General features: G+C 39.3%; 2 protein-coding genes and 1 long non-coding RNA gene across 4 annotated transcripts; 1 reads left to right on the top strand and 2 right to left on the bottom strand.

Annotated features, from left to right (window-relative positions):
• Positions 1 to 3,575: 3,575 nt before the first annotated feature.
• LOC122641711 lies at positions 3,576 to 19,161 on the top strand. 2 transcript variants are annotated; one of them, XM_043835002.1, is made up of 4 exons: positions 3,576 to 4,302; positions 4,409 to 4,558; positions 4,651 to 4,978; positions 19,152 to 19,161. In XM_043835002.1, exons 1-3 carry the CDS (start codon positions 3,685 to 3,687, stop codon positions 4,936 to 4,938), a joined length of 1,056 nt encoding a protein of 351 aa, XP_043690937.1. In that variant the 5' UTR covers positions 3,576 to 3,684; the 3' UTR covers positions 4,939 to 4,978; positions 19,152 to 19,161. The 2 variants fall into 2 exon arrangements, with proteins under 2 accessions (XP_043690937.1, XP_043690936.1); XM_043835001.1 differs by lacking the exon at positions 19,152 to 19,161 and having other exon boundaries at positions 4,651 to 5,063.
• Positions 7,600 to 8,053, bottom strand: LOC122641714. The gene is made up of 2 exons (XR_006329948.1): positions 7,932 to 8,053; positions 7,600 to 7,784 (listed from the first exon to the last, which is right to left on the bottom strand). It is a non-coding gene; the product is annotated as an uncharacterized LOC122641714 (long non-coding RNA).
• Positions 8,693 to 9,753, bottom strand: LOC122641712. The gene has a single exon (XM_043835003.1). The coding sequence runs from the start codon at positions 9,625 to 9,627 to the stop codon at positions 9,019 to 9,021; it is 609 nt and encodes a 202-aa protein (XP_043690938.1). The 5' UTR covers positions 9,628 to 9,753; the 3' UTR covers positions 8,693 to 9,018.
• Positions 19,162 to 19,947: the final 786 nt, after the last annotated feature.

Genomic DNA, 19,947 nt, shown 5'->3' on the forward strand with positions numbered 1-19,947 from the left:
ACATGGGTATGTGTTAAAAAAAATTCTCTCTCCCCTGAAGAAATTTTTAACTTTTAATCAATTTAGAACTTAATTTGCTGAAACTAGTTTCTAAGGAAATGAAATAATCTCTTGTCTTGTAATTTAATTTTCTTTTAACAAATCTTTCTATTGTTTCTCACTTTTAAAAACTAATCAGTAAAGAGAGGGTGTCCGAGTACACCTATAAATCTCCACATCGAGCTACTCATATCCAATGTAAGATTATTACTTCCACCTTTCACATGAATCCCAGCAGCTGATAGCTGACTTAGATTTTCTTCCTTTTTCTTCAACATCATTTACATTTATGATCAAAATACAAATTTTAGAAAGAAAAGAGAGAAAGTTTAATCCGTCACTGTTCACAACATGGGTGTCCACTTCTTCTTCTACAGATGAAGTTTTTCTTATTCCTGTTCTTCTTTTTGTTCTTAAACATGAGTTTCTAATAAATAGAGTGGGGATGGATTGTCTTCTCTGACTTCACTTACATCCAAAATCGGTGTTACCTCAACTAATTTTCAGAATCCAGACAATTAAGAACTGATTAATGCTTTTGTATAGTGGTTAATAAAAATAAAAGAACAAAAGTTAGCTCCACTCCATTGAAGTTGAAACTTAAAAAGACTCCATAAGCATTATTGCATGAGATTCAATCATGTTAGAGGTGAACTATAATTTTTGAATACCATATATTATAATCAGTGGTTGAGACTTTAAATTTGAGAGGGCCCTACTCACTAATTAAACATATCCCACTTTAGACCAATGGAAGATTTTGTATTGACTCAATGTGGGTCTAAGAGCACTGAGTTTCTCAAGCTCAAATAGACAACCTAGGAAACCAAACCCACTACACTTTAGCAGAACTCAAGTGATTCAACTCACAGAGATATGGGTTTGTAATATTTATGATGGGTTGGCATTCTCTGTGGAGGAGTGCGACCCTGCATGTGCGCGAGCCAATGAAAGCACGTGGGTTGGCATCATAGGGGACAGGATTTTCGCATTTCATGGGAAGTGAGGCAGTCATTTCGCTTCCTCTATGTTTGGGCATGGCGGTACACTACTCTGTAGAGAACTTTTCTCCATATATGATTAACCGAAAGTTGATTTTCTTTCATGGCTACACATTCTCTTAACTCGCTGAATTAACTTTATTGATGAGATCTTGGTTCTTCCTACATTCTTTCATCATCTATTTTGTCTCAGGGGTGTCAAACGATCGGTTCAGTTTGGTTTTGGTTGGTTTGAATCTGTTTTTGGTGTTTACCAGTCTAAGTCGAAGCTGAACCATTAAAGTGAGATTCGGTTTCGCATTTCTTTCGGGTTTTCTTTCTTTGACAACAACAAAAAGCTCTTTGAGCCTAAGGTGCACAAAGCGTCTCTTCATTTTCATTAAAATATAAATTATTTTGAGGGAGAGAAATAATGATTTAAAAAAAGAATGTGTGAGGGTTCAAGGTGTAACCTTGTTTGCTTACAGAACCCTCTCCCTAATATTAATAATAATAGTGGTCCAACTAAATCGGGTTTGATTTTAACATCCCTACCTATCCATATGGTGCTTCTTCAAGAGTGCTATGGGTGTCAATTGGTTTGGTTTTGATTTTTCGGTTTGGATTCAATTTGATTCAAGATACAATACAAACCAAAATCAAATAATTTTTATAGGGTTACATTTCATTACATTCAAACCAACGGTTTAACCTAGAACCAAAATTGAATCAAATTTTTTCAGTTTAACTCGATTCGATTTTAAACAGCCAGTTTTGATTCCAATTTTTTATTCCGATTCTAAATTGACACTCTTATTCAAGACGAGCGATATCAACAACTCCCCAAAAAAGTTGAAAGATAAATTGATTCTAACTCCCAGGTGGCTTTAACGGGAAAGAGTCTAGAATTGAATAAAAAATTTTCAGTACGACTCGATTCAATTTTAAACAGTCAGTTTTGATTTTAATTTTTTATTCCGATTCTAAATTGACACTCTTATTCAAGACAAGACAAGCATATCACCAATTCCCCGAAAAAAATAGAAAGATAGATTGATTCAATCTACCAGGTGACCTTAACGGGAAAGAGTCTAGAATTAATAGATATACACCGTATACGAGGCCTTACCACACTTAACATGGTGCACAACGTAACATTTGGAGAATGGAATCGGATACTTATGCTATGATCTGATATATATGTAATCAAGGAGCTGTTCACTCATCCTTGAGTGATGATAGCTTTCATGGATTACTCTTTTTTGACAATTCCCAACCTTAGATTATACCTGATTTGATGAGGGAATGGGAATAATTTCCTTTTGAATCTAAAATTGATCAAAAAGTGCTTGAAGTGGATGTGATGACTTTGCTGATAAGATTCTATAAACCATTAAAATTGCAAGGACTTGACTGTCTCCATCATCATCATCATTGAAAGGTTCCTTAGAATTCAGAACCAGGGATTTAGTAATCGGCATCCGATATGGTATCGATCTTGTGGATTCAATATCAATCTGGATCGACATTTATCGGACAGATTTGCCTTTGGTTTTATTTAGAATTGATTTTTTTTTATCATTTTGTCCTTGGTCCATTGCAATCCATTAATACATAATTGGTCAGGAATCAATATCGATCCGTAGAATCGACGAATCTGATACCAATTCCTCAAACCATGGTAAAAAAGAACTAACTTGTGGGACTAATATTCCTTCAAAAAGCTTCAAGTTGGGCCGTGGTCAATCCGGCTAGGGTTGGGTTGATATAGACCAGGCCTTGGTTTAAACTTTAAACAAAAAATAGGGAACCGGAAGTCAAACTAGTTGGGCGTTTGGCAGTTTGGTCTGCAAGATCTAGATTCCAAACCATGACATGAGCTACTCCGGAGTCCGGACTCAGCCCTACTTCTACGCAGGCTGGGCTGGGTTCTTTAATCCAAGGGTTGGGTTTGACAAGGTGGGTTGAGGCCCGATATTTCCATCATGGGCCAGTTGTTACCCAACAACATTTCATTAATAATAAGGGAAAAGAACGCTACCTGATCATATGGCCTGCATGGCTCCTGTGCCTAGACACAGAAGCACATGAAAGTACCAAGCTGTCCTCATGGAAAGGCCAAAATCCCGCCCAACATTATACTTGCTCATGCGCTCCCATTGGCAAGTGCATGCGTGCAAGCTCTAGAGGGCCAAACAGTGATCTTTTTCCCTTTAATTGGGCATCAGGGCCAATGGGAGTGCATGAGCAAGTATAACTGATGGAGTGTATTGGATAGATCATTGGGTTAACTGATGGAGTGTAGAACAAATTAGGTCATCGACGGTCGACCCATGCTGGAGCCCAGCCCATTTAAGAACTGGTCTGGTGTCGATTGTGAACCGGGCTGAACCTAAGCTGTCTTGTGTGGGGTCAGGGGTGCGCAGCTCCTGTATATTCCATTCCATCTAAAAAGGTTGTTTACTTGTTGGGGGATCAATTTCCAAGAGGGTATTTAAGTCATTTATTCCAACATACTAAAACTGAAACCCGCATAAATAGCGATTTTATCATTTGGCCGTTTCTTGGAGACCGTTGGAAGATTTAAATTTCGAAATCCACTTTCTAAAAGATCGTCAGAAACTCAGAAAGAACAGAAAAAACGGAGAAGAAAAGAAGCCCATTAATGAAGACCATGGTGGTCACATCGTCTTCTTCTGCAAGAAGCCTTAGCAGTACCATGGAAGACCGTTCAGAGAGCCGTGACAGCTACTATTTTCCGGGCTGCCGGAAAGATGCCAATTGTTCCTGCGATATCTGTCTTGCGAGCATCAATGCGACTTTGGATCTCATGCCTATGAGCAGTCAAAGGAGTTCTCTGACGAAGTTCTCAGCCTCAAAATCGATGATGGAAAGAACTCCTGTTTCTTTTAATCGTTCAGTCCTCTCTACGCCCAGATCGGAAGTGCACCAGCTATCAAGAACACCGCCTCTCAAATCGACTGGAAAGTCGATTCCTTCTGAGAAAAGGAAGAATAAACCTAGGGTTTTTGGGTTCAACATCTGCCGATTTTTATTGGTTGCGAGTTTAATTTTTGCCTCAGATTCTGTATTGGGTTTGTTGATTTTGGGGTTATTCAGTCCTGTGTTGTCACCTGAGATTGTGAAGAAGGTTGGGGAGGAATCTTGCATCCTGGAAGATTGGAATTTGAAATTAGACTTCTTGGAGAAGAAACTAAGAGATACGGTTCATGTGGATGTCTCAAACTGCAGATCCCCTGATTCTCTATGGAAGATAGATCAGGTAACAATTTCCAAACTTCTCTTTTTTTCCCTCACTTTTCTGATGTTATCTGAGAACAGCAAGATTAGTTATACTGAAAAATCCTGTTCTTATTGCCTATTTGCAGGAAGGATTGATATTAAACTCGCGGTGTACATTGTATAAATCCATATCAGAGGAGGTAAGCTTATGGGGATGGCCTCTTCAAACTGCTGGGTTGCTCACATCAGAGCTTTCTTCTCGGTCATTCACCATCTTGACAGGAAGAGTCACAGAGGTATTTATTTATGAACACCTGAATTCATAGACTCACAAAACCTTATCTTACTTTTAAATGTGTGGTACTGTGGTTTTTGTTTTGGTCTCCAGTGGTCAGAAGGGAGGCTTGGGTTCTCAATTCACAAGGCAAACAGTTCATGGGTACAAACAAGATGGAGTGCTTCAGCTGTGCAAATGGATTCTAATACCTGGATTCTTGAATATCGTTCAAGTTTAGTGTTGGAGAATTCGAGATTCTTTACAGCAGCTTTTGAGTTCCTGAAGTTCAGAATGTTAAGAACAGTTAGAGAGATGAAGCAGCAATTTTGGTTATTGCCTGCATTTTTTCACCCTTATGGTAGTCATTCTGAGGATGTCGTTTACAAACATCCAACTTAAGATGTACCCATATCTCATGCCTTGTGAGACATTTTAACCTGTAAAAAAATTTCCCCTTGCTTTTGGTTTATTAGTAGCTGCTGATCTTATTGATTAAAAATGAGTTTTGTAGATATCTCATGCAATCTAGCACTTTGTCAGGAATGGATTGCTTGTTCTTGATTCTGATACAGCACTAATGATGCCTGAAATCACCTAATTTAGCTGGAATCTCCACCCAAATCTAACCCTTTATGGGATCTTGGATTCTGAGTTTCTGACCTTGGAAAAGGGTGTTCTCTCTATGTCTGATTAACCTTATACTCCTATAGTGGATATGCATTTTCTTCTTGTTCATATGTATGCATTCTCTGATAATCAAATCAGTCAGCACAATGAAACAAGTATCCAATTCTCAAGCACATTTTACAAACTGCAAGATGTGGAGTAGTTAAAGCAACAAGAAGAAACTGGCTGGCACAAGTAAAGGGCGCTGGCTGCTTCAAGGCCTTTCCATGGAGTGAAAGTAAAAGGCAGCAGCCACAACCTCTATTCCAAGTGGAGAGTATACTGTGCCAGATGGAATGGAACCAATTACTTCCATGTTAGCCAATGCCAAAAAAAAGCCTGAGTTCAATTTCTTTTCTTTAGTTTCTTTAGGGTTAGTTCAGTTAGTAGCCAAGCTTTCTTACATTTATGGGTCGGTGCCTCTCTATGGGAAGCGTGGCTCTCCCTGCGTGCACATGGGGGCCCAATAAGAGCATGTGTGTTGGTTTCATTGGGGTGGGATTTCCGCTTTTTATGGAGGCGGGATGATCATTTTGTCCTCCCCCATCCCCATTGTGTCTGGGCGTAGGCAGTACAGTCTTCCACAAAGAACTTTTCTCCTACATTTATATTTGGATTTTTTTGGATGGGACATTTGTATTTGGATTTGGATCCTCTCCAATGAGCATCCCACCCAATAAGGCATCCGACTGTGCGGCACAGCCTAGCCGTTGGTTGCCTCATTGGGCTCTCCACTCATTGGAGAGGATCTCAATCCTACACATTCAGGATTGGGGTGGCTGATGATTTGGCTAAAGCAAGATCCATGTCAAGAGTCTCCACAAAATAAAGTGTTCTTTTCCTATTCGAGATTACAGCTTGCCACATGACCAAACCAACATGTTTGAGTTGAGTTCTTGTGATAGAGTATCTTGCATCCAAATTTCAGTGTAAAATCTATTTTCATTGAAAAAACATAAAGGATATTTGAACAAGCAGGCAGTGCACCAACGAACAATTTAGCAAATAGGGATTGGAGGTCATTTTCTCCTTTAGACTCAGAGAAAGGACAAAAAGAAGGAAATATCTGAGTCCCGTTTGGTATCAGCCTAGAAAGTATTAAGGCTAGGATTGGGATTAGGATCGAATCTAGCCGATTTTGAACGGATTCCATTCCAAATCGGCTAGAATCAATCAGATTCCAACTGAACCTTAGAAATGGAGTGTGAAGCAGTTATTCTGAAAAGGGAGGGAATCAAGATCAGCCTCGGCCGATTCAATTCAGTTTTTGAAACCGCGGAAATGACTGTGGATCATGTCAATGAGGAATGGTAACTGCCTGCACCAGCCAATTACTTTTGATTCTTGTGTCCCATGTTTTTTTTTTTGAGATCAAATCCAATGCCAATGCGGCAATTTTGTAAGGTTTGATGCACATGTTATTGTTTTAGGAAAAGATTCTCCAACCGCTGTGGTTGCACCTTTGTTTCTGTGTCTCTGCCTCATATGAAATGTCTTCGTTGGCTTCCAATATTAGATTTTTCTTTTCTTTCTGAAATGAGAGAAAACATCCCATGCGGTATTTTTGTTAAAGTAATAGAAATATACTATTACCATACCACCTTGTTTATCGTGTTCTTTATCTATTTTCTTTGTTTGGCATTGGTCGCACATGAATTCACTGTATGTGTTTAAGGAGATCCCTTGTGCCAATCTCAATGATCCAAGTTTCCCGTGCAAGTATGCAATGGGGGTTCAATACAATTGAAAGTAAACTAGAAGGAGAATGTTCTTTGTCCCACAGCACAGGCTGCGCCCAGGCACATGGGCAGCCTGTGCAGAGGGGGCAGGGTGATCATTGCACCCACCCCATGTGCTTGGATGCAGCCTGTGCTGCGGCACAGATAACAGCGCCCCTAACGAGAATTATAAAAGTGCCACACCCATGATTGGTGGCTTCTCCAACAGCTCCTCTCTCTATCTCTCTACTCTGCCCAATTGACAAACCGTGACCCACCCCCATGATTGGTGGCTTCTCCATACCACTAGGAGACTCTCAAAACCAACAATAGAGATTAGTGACTGCACTTCTCATCTACAGCACCAAACATTCCGGATCAGATCCCACGTCCACTGGCCAAATTTCGCACAAAAGGTGATCCAGCCTTGCAACAACCAAGTTCACATCGAACCAACTTTATAAGAGAATCCCCAAGTGGCCACTCATGGATAGTTCACTAAACTTGGTGAAGGGCATCATCTTCTAAAGTAACCTAGAACTTAACACTTTGATTATGGTGATCATCCATCATATGGAAAAAAGTTTCTGGCAAATCCATAACAAATCCACAACGTAATAAGAGTCTATAATAGAAGCATAAACAACTCCGGTCCAGTAACTAGATGCAAAGTTCACACAAACAGCCCAATGGGAATTTAATACAAAACAAAGAAGAAACAGCTAATCCTAGATGACTGAAGCATTTCTTACACAATGATGGTTGTGGTAGATGGAGAACATTATCCCAAGAAAAACCATATCGTACTCAATCAAGCCTCCTGAATATTCTTCTTCCATTGGCTTCCTCCCTGGGCCAGCACTGTCCAGTAAACAAGAACCACAGATACAATGAGAACAAAAAATCTTCCAAGAAAATATAAAGGCGCAATGAGATGGTATTGCAGAGAGAACTCATTGCGGCATAGCCATTGAAAATACAGCAAAAGGAAGAAGAGAGAAGTTGTACCTTATGAGAAGCTTAACATAGTCAGCAATCTCCAGAGAGTGAAGACTTTCACAGGGACAAACCTAATAGATGTTGTTACAGTTACTTATGGAAACAAGAGAACCAAAAGGAATTACAAAAGAATTTCCCTGTGCTCACCCCCACTTTCCATCATAGAAAACCTGAAACGGGGGTAAGGGAAACGCAAAACCCTTGCAAAGCATCAAGTAAGAAGAGTTCAGCAGTGAAAAGAAAGAAAACGGTGAGGATGAAAGAAAGTTGAACTCTATCATCTGGGCAACCAATGCAGGCAATGTTGGACCAAGTACATGGAGGAGACAACCTAGGAAGGAGCATCAACTACCATCTAAGCAAGCAATTCAGGCAAACTAGGACCAAAAAAAAAAGCGACTAAGCAGGAATTACAAGTGTATTGATTGTATAGTCAGAAGTTTCTGGAGACATTCTAAGAGGAAGAATGAAAAGATTCATATATGCCAGACACCCAAGGGAAATAGACAAACTTTAAGGAATAGAGAAGGTAAAGAAAACTATAGAACATGAGAGAACCCTACTAGAAGAAATGACCCTAGAGTATCAACTATTAACATTGTACAGGAAACTAGAAATTCCTGACCTAATTCATCAAAGAAACCAGTTAAAAGCATTGACATTGTGAAATTCACATCTCAAAGGAAGTTTCTGGTGATCCGCATTCTCAAAAGAGAATCCGCAACAGCACCAAAGCATAGATCAGCTGAGGGACCATCAAGGATCACATCTTAATCAAAAATTCACTTCCTCGAGACAACATGAATGTACCAGCTGCCCCATTTCTGGAAAACCCCAGATATCACCGCTCTCAACGCTGTTTAAGAGAGAACTATATTTGAAATCACACCCACATACATCAATTGTTGCAGCTAAATCTGGAAACTGTTGTAGAAAATCAGCCACTGGCAGTTCTCTTTGCATCACCTATGCAGGAAGCAGTAATGAAGTTGCAGAGACTAACAATACAGAGTAAGTTAGCTACTCTTTATGTACAAAATAACACCAACACAAGTTGCAGAGTTGGTTTATGTTACAGGGTTCAGAACCACCATCGTCATTCGTAACGTATATCCAGATGGAGAATACGACGAAGGTCTCTGGTTGCGGAGTCAGTGCTTAGAAAGAAACCCCTTGAAGAAGAGTATGGTTCCCTTTTAGGTGAAGGCGGAGCGGACTTAACAATGGGGTACACTGTTCTCTTCGATACTGAAGCTGGCACATCAAGCGATACACTTTGCTTTGGAGGGATTGAAAATTTAGGGATCGGCAATGAACTGGGAGGAGGTGAGTTCGAATAAGTTGGCCCCGCCCAGAGTTCAGAGGAAGAGAGGTCATCACTAAAAGACCTTTCAAACTTTCTGGCCTCGATGTTAATAGGCACTGAACTGGCTTTCCCATTACTGTTAAAGTGCTTATCATCTTCCCAACGAAGGTTAACAGTAGCTGGAGTTCGAGGGGAAGAGCATGCCTTTCTAATCGTAGCAGGACTGTTAGAGGGCTTCAAGGGGGTAGTAGGTAGAATACCTACTTCAGATTGAAAAGTTCTACAATTGATCTCCCTGAAGCTTCTGGATGGAGAAGAACCAAATCTATCATGAAAACTTGAGTTGCTTCTGCTGTAGTATTGATTCCGATACTGTGCAACAACAACCAGCGTCTCCATTTGGACGTTTCAGTGGTACCTGCAGGGATGTCCGGTTCAAGAAAAGTCGTTATCGCAGATTTAGCCTCTAAAATACTGTAAATCATAAGGGAGAAAAGCCAAAGTATAGATCAAAGACTTAAAATTCAGAAAGGATCAATTCTCCAGCAAAAGATTTGAACCTGAAGACTTGACGTCAAAGGAAAAACCCCCAGTTGAGACTTCTGCTTCTCAGAGACTACAGAAACTATTGAAAACACCAGCTGGTAACTAAAGTTTCAAAGAAGTACAAGCCCGAAACCCGAAGGACTGAGTATTTCCATCTAAATCGACTAGGTCTTCGTATGATGAGTTTTACAAGAGCAGATCCAAAGATATAACACATTAAAATCTGTAGCAACAACTATAAACCACAGAATCCATCAAAACAGAGTGAAATAAAAAGGCAACAACATCAGCCATATTAGTAAACCTAAACCAAGATTGCACAGTATATGTAATAAACCTAAACCAAGATTGCATAGCAGATGAAAGCATCATTCCTCTAATTTGTCAAACCCTAACCTCCGAAAAGGGTAGCGGGGTGGTTGTTAGCTTCAATATTTTTCCCACACACACAAGCAGAAGCAGAAATCACCTCAAGAAAGAAGGACAACGACGCTCAGGACGAATGGAGGAGTATTTACACTAGGATATCTGCAACAGGAAATAAGTCTACTGAGGACGAAACTTCCCCAACCTCAAGGTTTGGCTTCCTCTCAATCTCTCAGATACAATCCTACCCAAACGAAAAAAAAAATCTCAGATGCAATGAAAGCTTCACCCTCGAGCTTTGCACAGAAATGGCGGATCTGAAATAAGACTGAGTCGCATTTTAATATCTGAGAGATTTTAGGGTAGTGTGCGTGGTCCTTTGGAGTAGAAAACATTTTACTTTTACAGTTACAAGAATGCCCTCCATTTTCTAACAAAATAACAAAATGTTGTTGATGCCCAGTACATGTACACGGTACACCGACATTACAAGAATGCCCTCCATTTTACTTTTACCAAAAAAAAAAAAAAAGATTAAGGTCTTCATTAGTTCATTCTCCAGGAGGTTTAAAATGACCTTAATACCCTTACAACAGGGGGCTTGCGCTAAATATGGATTTTTATCCTCTCAACTCTCAACTCTCACCTCTCGAGTGCACTAGGTAAAAATACCCGTACAACTTGATATATTCGGCCAATCTTGGAGGATATTTGTCATCTATGTATCTATCTGGACGAATGTAATTTTTCTCATATTCCAATGGTGGTGAATAGTATTGCGGATTTCCTTGTCAGGAGGGCCCTGTCTGTTACAGGAAAGACTATGGGCATGTATCCCGTTCTTTTCAATAGTTTGCATTTCTACTTAAACAAAACATCCAAACATCTCAATGGGAATTGAGCACATCAACGTTGAATTAGACAATAAGGACATGATCTCCTACCTCCAATCCCCAAACAGAGGCACGATGGCGTCAACCTCAGTTTGTTCCATGACTGGTTGAGGCCTGGCACTAGAAGTTGGGCCCAGTTCAAGTTTGAACCTGAACCAAAAGAGGTCTTGATTCTTTATTGGGTTTTGAGCTCGGTCTTTTCTATGCATAAAACATCCATTTCCATGATTTTCAAACATAGTCTAAAGAATTTTAAAGAAATCCTAAACCATGTAAAGATTTTAAATACTGTTGAGGGCTTGGAGAAGCTCTCGAGCTAAAAATAATGGGTCTCACAATATTTTGAGACATCAATTTCATCATCCCTTGGTCTACTCCAGGGTGACAAAATGAGGTGTTTACACTAACTCCTAGAATATAGTTGTGTTACGCTCTTAGAATGCATTCTAGGTTGATTTCGTATCCTGAGATGATAAAACAGTTCAAACCATTTTCCTAATATCTTATGGTAGGGATGATAATCTCAAACAACTTCCCCGGATGGCGATGGTATCTATTACATTACCTTTTTTATATTAAAAAATATGAAAAAAATAAGTTGGAATCTGTTCAATGTTTTTATTTTTGTACGACCTATGAAGCCCATTTCTCTTCTCATGGTTTTTGGGCTAGACATAACTACTATCTAAGGGATGTAATTGAATTGTTTAAGTAGTTAATGAAATTCATATTTAGTTTGGACATCGAAAAAAAAATTTCCCACAGCCGTTACCACTGATCCCATCGATCTACACAAGTTTCATGTCCCTAACCTCTTCTTGAATTTGCTCAATACTTTATGGGATAAAGTTCTCTGCACTTGGGGGGGGGGGGGGAGAGGATACGCCCAGAACACATGGGGGTGTGGGCGAAATGACCACCCCCCCCCCAATGAGCAGTCTATGCCTAGATGTGCTCCCGGACAAAGAACTCGCGCTCGTACTTTATTTTATCACGAGGCTTATTTCTTTTGGACTAAAACTTTACATGTATGGAGGAAAATTTGGGGTTCTCCATAAATTTTACCAGTGACAAAAGTAGATACTTGTCTATGTAACCCAATTTATTAAATATGTATACCTTTGTTTAATGGAGCAGACATATGAAACTTAGAGTAGTATCTTCGCTTTCTCTCGTTTTTTTTTTTTTTTTTTTGGTAGAAAACAGACTTATCCATTAGAAGGGCGAGGAGGAAAACGCTTGGAATCTGAGTTACATAGCCCAGTAAGCCAAGGAATGGTAACGGGCCAACTAGTCTCACTCAAACAAGTTAGCCTCTTCCTAGCCAGGGAGTCAGCCACGCTGTTAGTCTCCCTGAAAGAAAAGTAAAAGGAAACTTCTCTAAAAAAAGACAAAGCCAAGTGAGAAATATCCTTGATAACAACATTGGTATCCAGAGGAGGAGCGCTGGTGGAGGTGGAGTTTATGTGGGAGATTAGCTCTCTGCAGTTCGATTCCACTTCGAGACATTCGAATCCTTCTGCAATGCCCCATAAAAGACCAAAGCGCATGGCAAGGGCCTCGCCTTGGATAATTGAGGAGGCAAGAACAAGAGATAATACTGCTACCAGAGGATTATCCCTGTTATCTCGGATAATAAAGCCAATGCCCCCTTTATCACCACATAGAGAAGCATCTCAATTGAGCTTAAGGTAATTTGGTTTAGGGGGTTTCCAAATAGGGGAATTAACTACCTATGCGATATGGTTAAGAGGAATTCTTGCAATAGCTGTCTTGAACGCATCAAATTGGGCTTTTGCTAATCGAAGAACCTCCTGAGGCGAGATTGTAAAGCCTCTGAAAAGTAAATCATTCCTTGCCTTCCAAAGCGCCCAACAGATGAAGGACGAGAGACTAGCAACATCCTTGGCCAAGCTCTTATCATGAGGGGAGAGGGAGCTCCAACTTTGAAGGAAATCAGCTAACTGAGGAGATGGAGGAGGGACAAAGGATAAGGTGGACCCAAACCACACCGCTCTAACAAAAGGACAATCGATGAGGATATGGCTAGCTGATTCAATCTCAAAACCACATCTGCTGCAGCTAGCATCAATCAACATATTTCTCCTTTAAAAACCTTCTCCAGTAGGGAGACTTTTAGCACAAGCCCTCCAAAGGAAGTGACGGACCTTTGGTAAGGAGTTGCAAGACCAAATATTGCACCAAACCTCCTTTGCGATTGGGTTACTCCTCCTGGGTGCAGCCAAATCCAATGAGTTTTTCTGGTTAAGAGCCCCTTGATTACATAGGAAATGCTATCCAACCTTTGCAGTATAAATCCCTGTTCTCGAACCTCCCCATACATATCTATCAAGTTGAGAAAAATGGCTTAATTTGGTTTTGAAAATGGCGGCAGCATCTTCAGGGTGGAAGGCTAATAGAATTAAATCCCTTTTCCATTCACGCGTCTGAGAATCTATTAGATCTGTAACCCAAACCAGGTTTTGAGATTGATACTACATATGCTTGATCTTGAAGTCCTGGTTAGTTTGAAGCCACCGGTCCTCCTAGATTTTAATTCGCCGACCATCCCCGCTCTCTCTCTTTGGAAAATGGGTAGATGGAGACTTTTCATGTTCTTCCCTATTATCGGCTCCCATTTTCTAATCAATAGTAGAACTGGGACAAAAGTCGGGCTCATTATTTAGTTGAAGGGTGGAACTTGTTGTCATCAAAGTGGTAAACTACAAAGTTGTAACATTCTTTTATTTGCCTCTTGTCTTATTCCTTAAAGTTATTCAATAAAGGGTTAAAAAGGATTTTTTAAAAATAAAAGTTTTTTTAATGTAGTGATAAATCAAGTATTTATGTGAAATAACAGTTAGACAACACTTGACATTTGATCCAATGAGTAACTCAAATACTTTTCCCATGGAGTAAAAAGGAGTATGTTACACTCCTATTTATTTTATTTGTATTGGCAGTGGTTCATTTGAAACATATTGTGAGTCTCCTTGTTTATAGAATCGAGTATAGTATATAGTCCGGTAGAGTGAAAAAAAAAGGAGCATTTTTTTTTGGTAAAAAAAACAAAAGAGCATTTCATGACTGACACTCATTGCATCCACACTTATTTCATTATTTAACTATTAGAATGAGCATGACTGAGTATTTCAAGAATTACATTCTCATTGCATCCACACTTCTTCCATTATTCAACTATTAGAGCATCCACTTCTTTATAATATGAAAAAATGTTTCCTTTTTTTTGTTGTACGATAAATATGATCATTTTTTGGATATTTTGTTCTTGTATTTGACTCTTTGGTATGGTGATACATATAATGGAGAAGCTTTGCTGTAATGAATTATCCTCTCAAAAAAGATTGTAAGTTTAGAGTTTTCATCCTTTCGCTTCTTTGTCTCTCTACTGTATTCTTTTTGTTATTTTTTTGGATCATCTAAAGTTTTACAAAAATATGACTGGATGAAATGTCATCTATGTTTAAGCAGTATAACCATAACAATAACGATCTCAATCGTCCTCATGTCAATCTTTTAAAATTTTATGACAGGGTGATCTTAGATGAGATTATACCATCATGTTTGTCATTATTTAAAATGTTAATTGAACAACCTCTATTTAAATCAAATATAATATTATGGTTGAGCCTTATCTTTCCAATTGAGATTTTTCTAAAACTATTGATGATGTGATCTTAAATCAGGATGTACCATGATATTTGCCAATTATTTAAAATATTGTATAAATGGTTATAATCTTAATAAAAAAATATATTTTTTTAAATCTAAAAGTGTGATTTTGAAGTATATCTTTCCAATTAAAAGATATACTGTTAGTTATCAAAATTGGGGCATTTTGGTCATTCCGTCACCATTTGCTATCGTGTGCTAATAAAGTTTATGCATTGGCCAGGACCCAAACATAGTTAAAATGTCAAGTACTTAAACATAGATAGCCTAATCCAATTTTCAAGTTCTTTACATTAAAACATTGGGACTAAAAGTAGTTCAATATGACATAAAAGTCTAAAATAAAACTAAATATATAAAGGTAGTTCATACTTTGTAAATAAAACCATTGTATTCCCATTAAAGAATTGGGTAAAGTACACGTATCCCTTATAATGCACCCAATATTCCTTGTACCCCCAAGCGGCTCAATATTCCACGTGCACCTTGATATTACGTCACCTTTGTTTTACACCTCCACGTCTGCCACCCTTGATATTCCACGTACCGCCTTTGTTTTACACCCGAAATGCAGATAGGTCCAATCCGTTAAATACCACCGTTAAATGCCAAAAATTTGACCATTTTACCCTTTGTTCCATTTTCTTAAATCAGAAAAGACTTAATTACCCTCACTTATTTGTTGCCCTAAACTAATTGAAAATAACCATTTTACCCTTTGTTTTATTTTTATAAATAAAAAAACCTAATTGTCTTCATTTATGTATTACCCTAACCTATTTTGAAAAGACTATTTTACCCCTAAATATTTATTCCTAAAAACCCCAAAATGTCCTCATCTTCCCCAAATCATCATCTTCTTTTACATACCCACCACCACCCACCATTGGCTTTGGGTTGTAAGACAAATGCGAGGAAAAGGGCTATCATTGTTGCGGATAAGAAATCGAGTATCGAAATGGTCGGTGAAGATGGAGTATCGGAAGCCAGCGGCGGGGATGAGAAATTTTCTGGTGGGAAGGATCTCACCCAATATGCTCTCTGAGAAGTATCAGAAGCCTCCTCCAGAACTCTTCGATTTCTGGTCATTTCCATGACCTCAACCAGGAGATCTCCACGCTTCTCGACATATTCCCGTTGAAAGAGCTCGAGCTATCTCTGGACATCAGAGAGCATATTGAGCTTATGCAGAGCCAGTCAAGCATAGCCAAGTTATTTCTTGACCAACGTGATGAGATGCTGAGGCTTCAGCTCTTCTCCTTCCTTGAAGAGTTTGAGCGGGGACATATTCCTAATTAGGAAGAGTTGCGTACTCTTTTCATCGACAGATTGGGGATTCGAGATGCAAAAACTTGTAGAGCTGGGATTGAATTCTTGGAAGAGCAGATTTATAATCTTGAGGGGGATGTTGAACCGACTGTCTCTGTACTCAATGGGTTTGTCGCCCTTACAAGGTATTGCAGATTTTTGCTTTTTGGCTTTGAGGATGAAGAAATGGGAACTGGTAACCATAAGAAACAGAACAAGGGTCTTATTTCTTTGGATAATGGTGAATCTAGTGTTCCAATTCCAAAGGATTTTATTTGCCCAGTATCTTTGGACTTGATGCGAGACCCGGTAATAATCTCAACGGGGCAGACCTATGATCGACTTTCCATAGCCCATTGGACGGAAGAAGGGCATTGCAGCTGTCCAAAGACAGGACAGATCCTTACTCACCCTTTTCTTGTGCCAAATCGAGCTCTCCGAAATCTAATCTCCCAGTGGTGCTCTGCTCATGGGACACATTTTGATCCATCAGATAGTCCAGATACAACAATGGAAACCATTGCAGTGGCTGCAGCTTCCAAAGCTGCGATCAAAGCTAACACAGCAACAGCTGAGCTTCTAATTCAACAGTTATCAAATGGGTCAGAGGTGGTAAAAACAGTCGCTGTTCGCGAGTTGCGGTTGCTGGCTAAAACTGGAAGAGAGAATGGCTGAGATCCTTCCCACCAGAAAACTTCTCATCCCCGCCGCTGGCTACCGATACTCCATCTTCACCGACCATTTCGATACTCGATTTCTTCTCCGCAACAATGATAACCCTTTTCCTCGCATTTGTCTCAGAACCCAAAGCCAATGGTGGGTGGTGGTGGTGGGTATGTAAAAGAAGATGATGATTTGGGGAAGATGAGGGCATTTTGGGGTTTTTAGGAATAAATATTTAGGGGTAAAATAGTCTTTTCAAATTAGGTTAGAGTAATACATAAATGAGGGCAATAAGGTCTTTTCATTTATAAAAATAAAACAAAGGGTAAAATTGTCATTTTCAATTAGTTTAGGACAACAAATAAATGAGGGTAATTAAGCCTTTTTCGATTTAAGAAAATGGAGCAAAGGGTAAAATAGTTAAAATTTTGGCATTTAACGGTGGTATTTAACGGATTGGATCTATCTGGCATTTGGGGTGTAAAACAGGGGTGATACGTGGAATATTGAAAGGTGGTACGTGAAATATTGGGCTGCTTAGGGGTACAAGGAATATTGGGTGCATTATAAGGGAGTACGTGTACTTTACCCTAAAGAATTTACTCTTCTAAAATTATGTCAACCAAATAAGTTCACTTAGAATAATCTTAAGTTTGACATTGATAACACATATGGGAACAGGGTGCAAGTGCACGCCACCCGGATGCCCACCCTGTGTCTATCTATCCGCCACCCTCATTGAAGGGACCACCCTTCCCCTCCCATCTAGGGTTGCAAACGAATCGGATTCTGTTCGGATAGTGCTATATCCGCATCCGCATCCGCATCCGATTAGCTATCAGACGGATTCAAATAGTGCTAAACGGATACGGACACGGATACGGATCGGATATTTTATCCGTTTGCATGTAAATATATATAGCTTTTTGGATAGCTATAGCTTATCCGTATCTGCATCCATTTAGCTTTCAGACGGATTCGGATAGTGCTAAACGAATACAGATACAGACACGGAAACGGAAACGGATTTCGGCTATTCATTTACACCCCTATAGTCCCATCCCCATTGGTCAACGCTGCCCGCATACTTGGAGCAGGCAGCGTGCCCAAACTCTTCCCAAAACATAATCTTGAAAATAAATTGTTTGATTAAACACCCCAATACTATAGTTGGAACTTGAAAATACTTTGTTTGATTAAAACCTTAATATTAAAGTTGGATAAATTTGTTTTTTTTTTAATTGTAAATCTGATAAAAGAGGCATACTACTGATGAACTTGGTGTTTTATGCAAAATAAAGTAGGAAATTGATGGAAAGCTTTTCCAGGAACACAAAGGGTATGCTTCGGCCTTTTGGCGAGATTCACGTCAACAACAAGAAGATGAGCTCAATTTCTCTATAGAACCACAAAAATCTTATGGTAACAAACTATTCAGTTAACAACACCTTCCTGCATCAATGGCTCAACCTGTTTGAACGTCGGTGAACTCGAAAGTAGGATCTTAAAGGAGCTCAGATTTGTGGACAAAGTAGACCTTGAGAAAGGTAGATTTGAGATTGTTGGCTGCTCCGTTCAAATCTGCCATGAGGAGAGTATTGCGAACAGATTGGGAATGCGAAGGGACTTGTACAATACCATGATTTTGGAGGTTTACAATTATGTATTGGGTTTTTGACAAATGCCCCCTCAAAATGCTCATTCGTACAAATGCATTCCTACAACTTTACAAATTCCAAACTCCCCTTACTTTCAAAACACTATAACACTCTAATCCAGCCCGTTAGTCTGGGACGTTAGAAGTTAGTTTCAGACTTTCAGGGAATCTAATGATCAAAATACCTTTATGATAAAAACCCACAAAAATTAATGAATAAAGTGACCAAACTGCCCTCATCCCCAAATCATTTAGGTTTGAAACTGAAAATCGAAAAAACCCTAAACGATTTCCAGACCTCTCTGAATTCATTTCATTACTTGTATATGTAATGGACTCATTTGCATGGTCATCGTTTCTTTAGCTGCCTACGATTACGTGCCATAAACAAAATGATCTCCCCTTTGCTTGTTCATGGTCTATAATTTTGTCTGGTCATAGCGCATAGAGTAATTGAACTAATATCTACATGCACTTTGCATTAGTATGAGAGTATTTTGCCTCTCACTTCAGTTTTTTACCAATGAAGAAATTTGTCCAATGCATGCCCCTGAAGCAGTAGAGAACTACACTGTGATTGCACCAATGAAGAAATTTGTCCAATCCATACATGCACTTTGCATTAGTATGGATCAAGGTTTTGATAATGTGAGCAAAACAGGTATTATATGATAATCCATTCCAAGACGACAGATGGCATACGTTCTCACCTTGGATCCATACTGCATTCTGGACTGAGAATGGAAATGGCTCTCATCAGTCTTTTATCTTCACAATAACAAGCTTTTGCGAATAAGATTATAAAACAAGCTTAATAAATTCTATTTTCGATCTCCTCCTTTCCCAATTCTCTGTTCTTCCTATTCTTTCCTTAACACCTCAATTCTTCCCTCCCAAACCTGCAACTATAAAATTTTTCGAAGTAAAGTTTTCCTAATAAAATTTTCCCTTTACGCCAAAACAAACGGAGACTCTAAGAAAATTATCAAACGGAAATGAATCCCTAACAAACCTAAAAGCAAAAGCAGCACTAAATAAGATGTAACCTCTACCACTAATCATTTCTGGAGAGATGTTTGACATTCCCGCTTCAAATCAATCTTAAAGCCATGCTTTAATGCAGAACAATCATAACGTACGCAGCCTTACCCCCTGCTTTCTCAAAGAGACTATTTCCAGACTCGAACCCGTTACCACTTGGTCACAATGGAACAACGTTTATTGTTGCACCAAGGGTGTACCCAGTGCATGAGGAGGTTCCCGCAACTGCAGGGTCTGGGTAGGATCATAACGTAAGTAGCCTTACCCCTGCTTTTGCAAAGAAGCTGTTTCCAGACTTGAACCCGTGACCACTTGATCACAGTGGAGCAACGTTTACCGTTGCACCAAGGCCCGCCCCGTAAATTAATGACAACTAAATAATCATGAAACCTATATGTTTTAGGCATTATCACTGCTTCACTAGTCAGCAGAGAAGCAGACTCTGGCAGCAATGGTCACACTACCATATTTGCAGCTTCCAGTTGCTTTCACCATGTGAAACAAGACTCGGTAAACCCATCTACATTTTGTGGCACATCCGACGTACCATCA

The sequence above is a fragment of the Telopea speciosissima genome, chromosome 10 (assembly GCF_018873765.1).
Source record: "Telopea speciosissima isolate NSW1024214 ecotype Mountain lineage chromosome 10, Tspe_v1, whole genome shotgun sequence".
In the NCBI taxonomy this organism is placed as follows: Eukaryota; Viridiplantae; Streptophyta; class Magnoliopsida; order Proteales; family Proteaceae; genus Telopea; species Telopea speciosissima.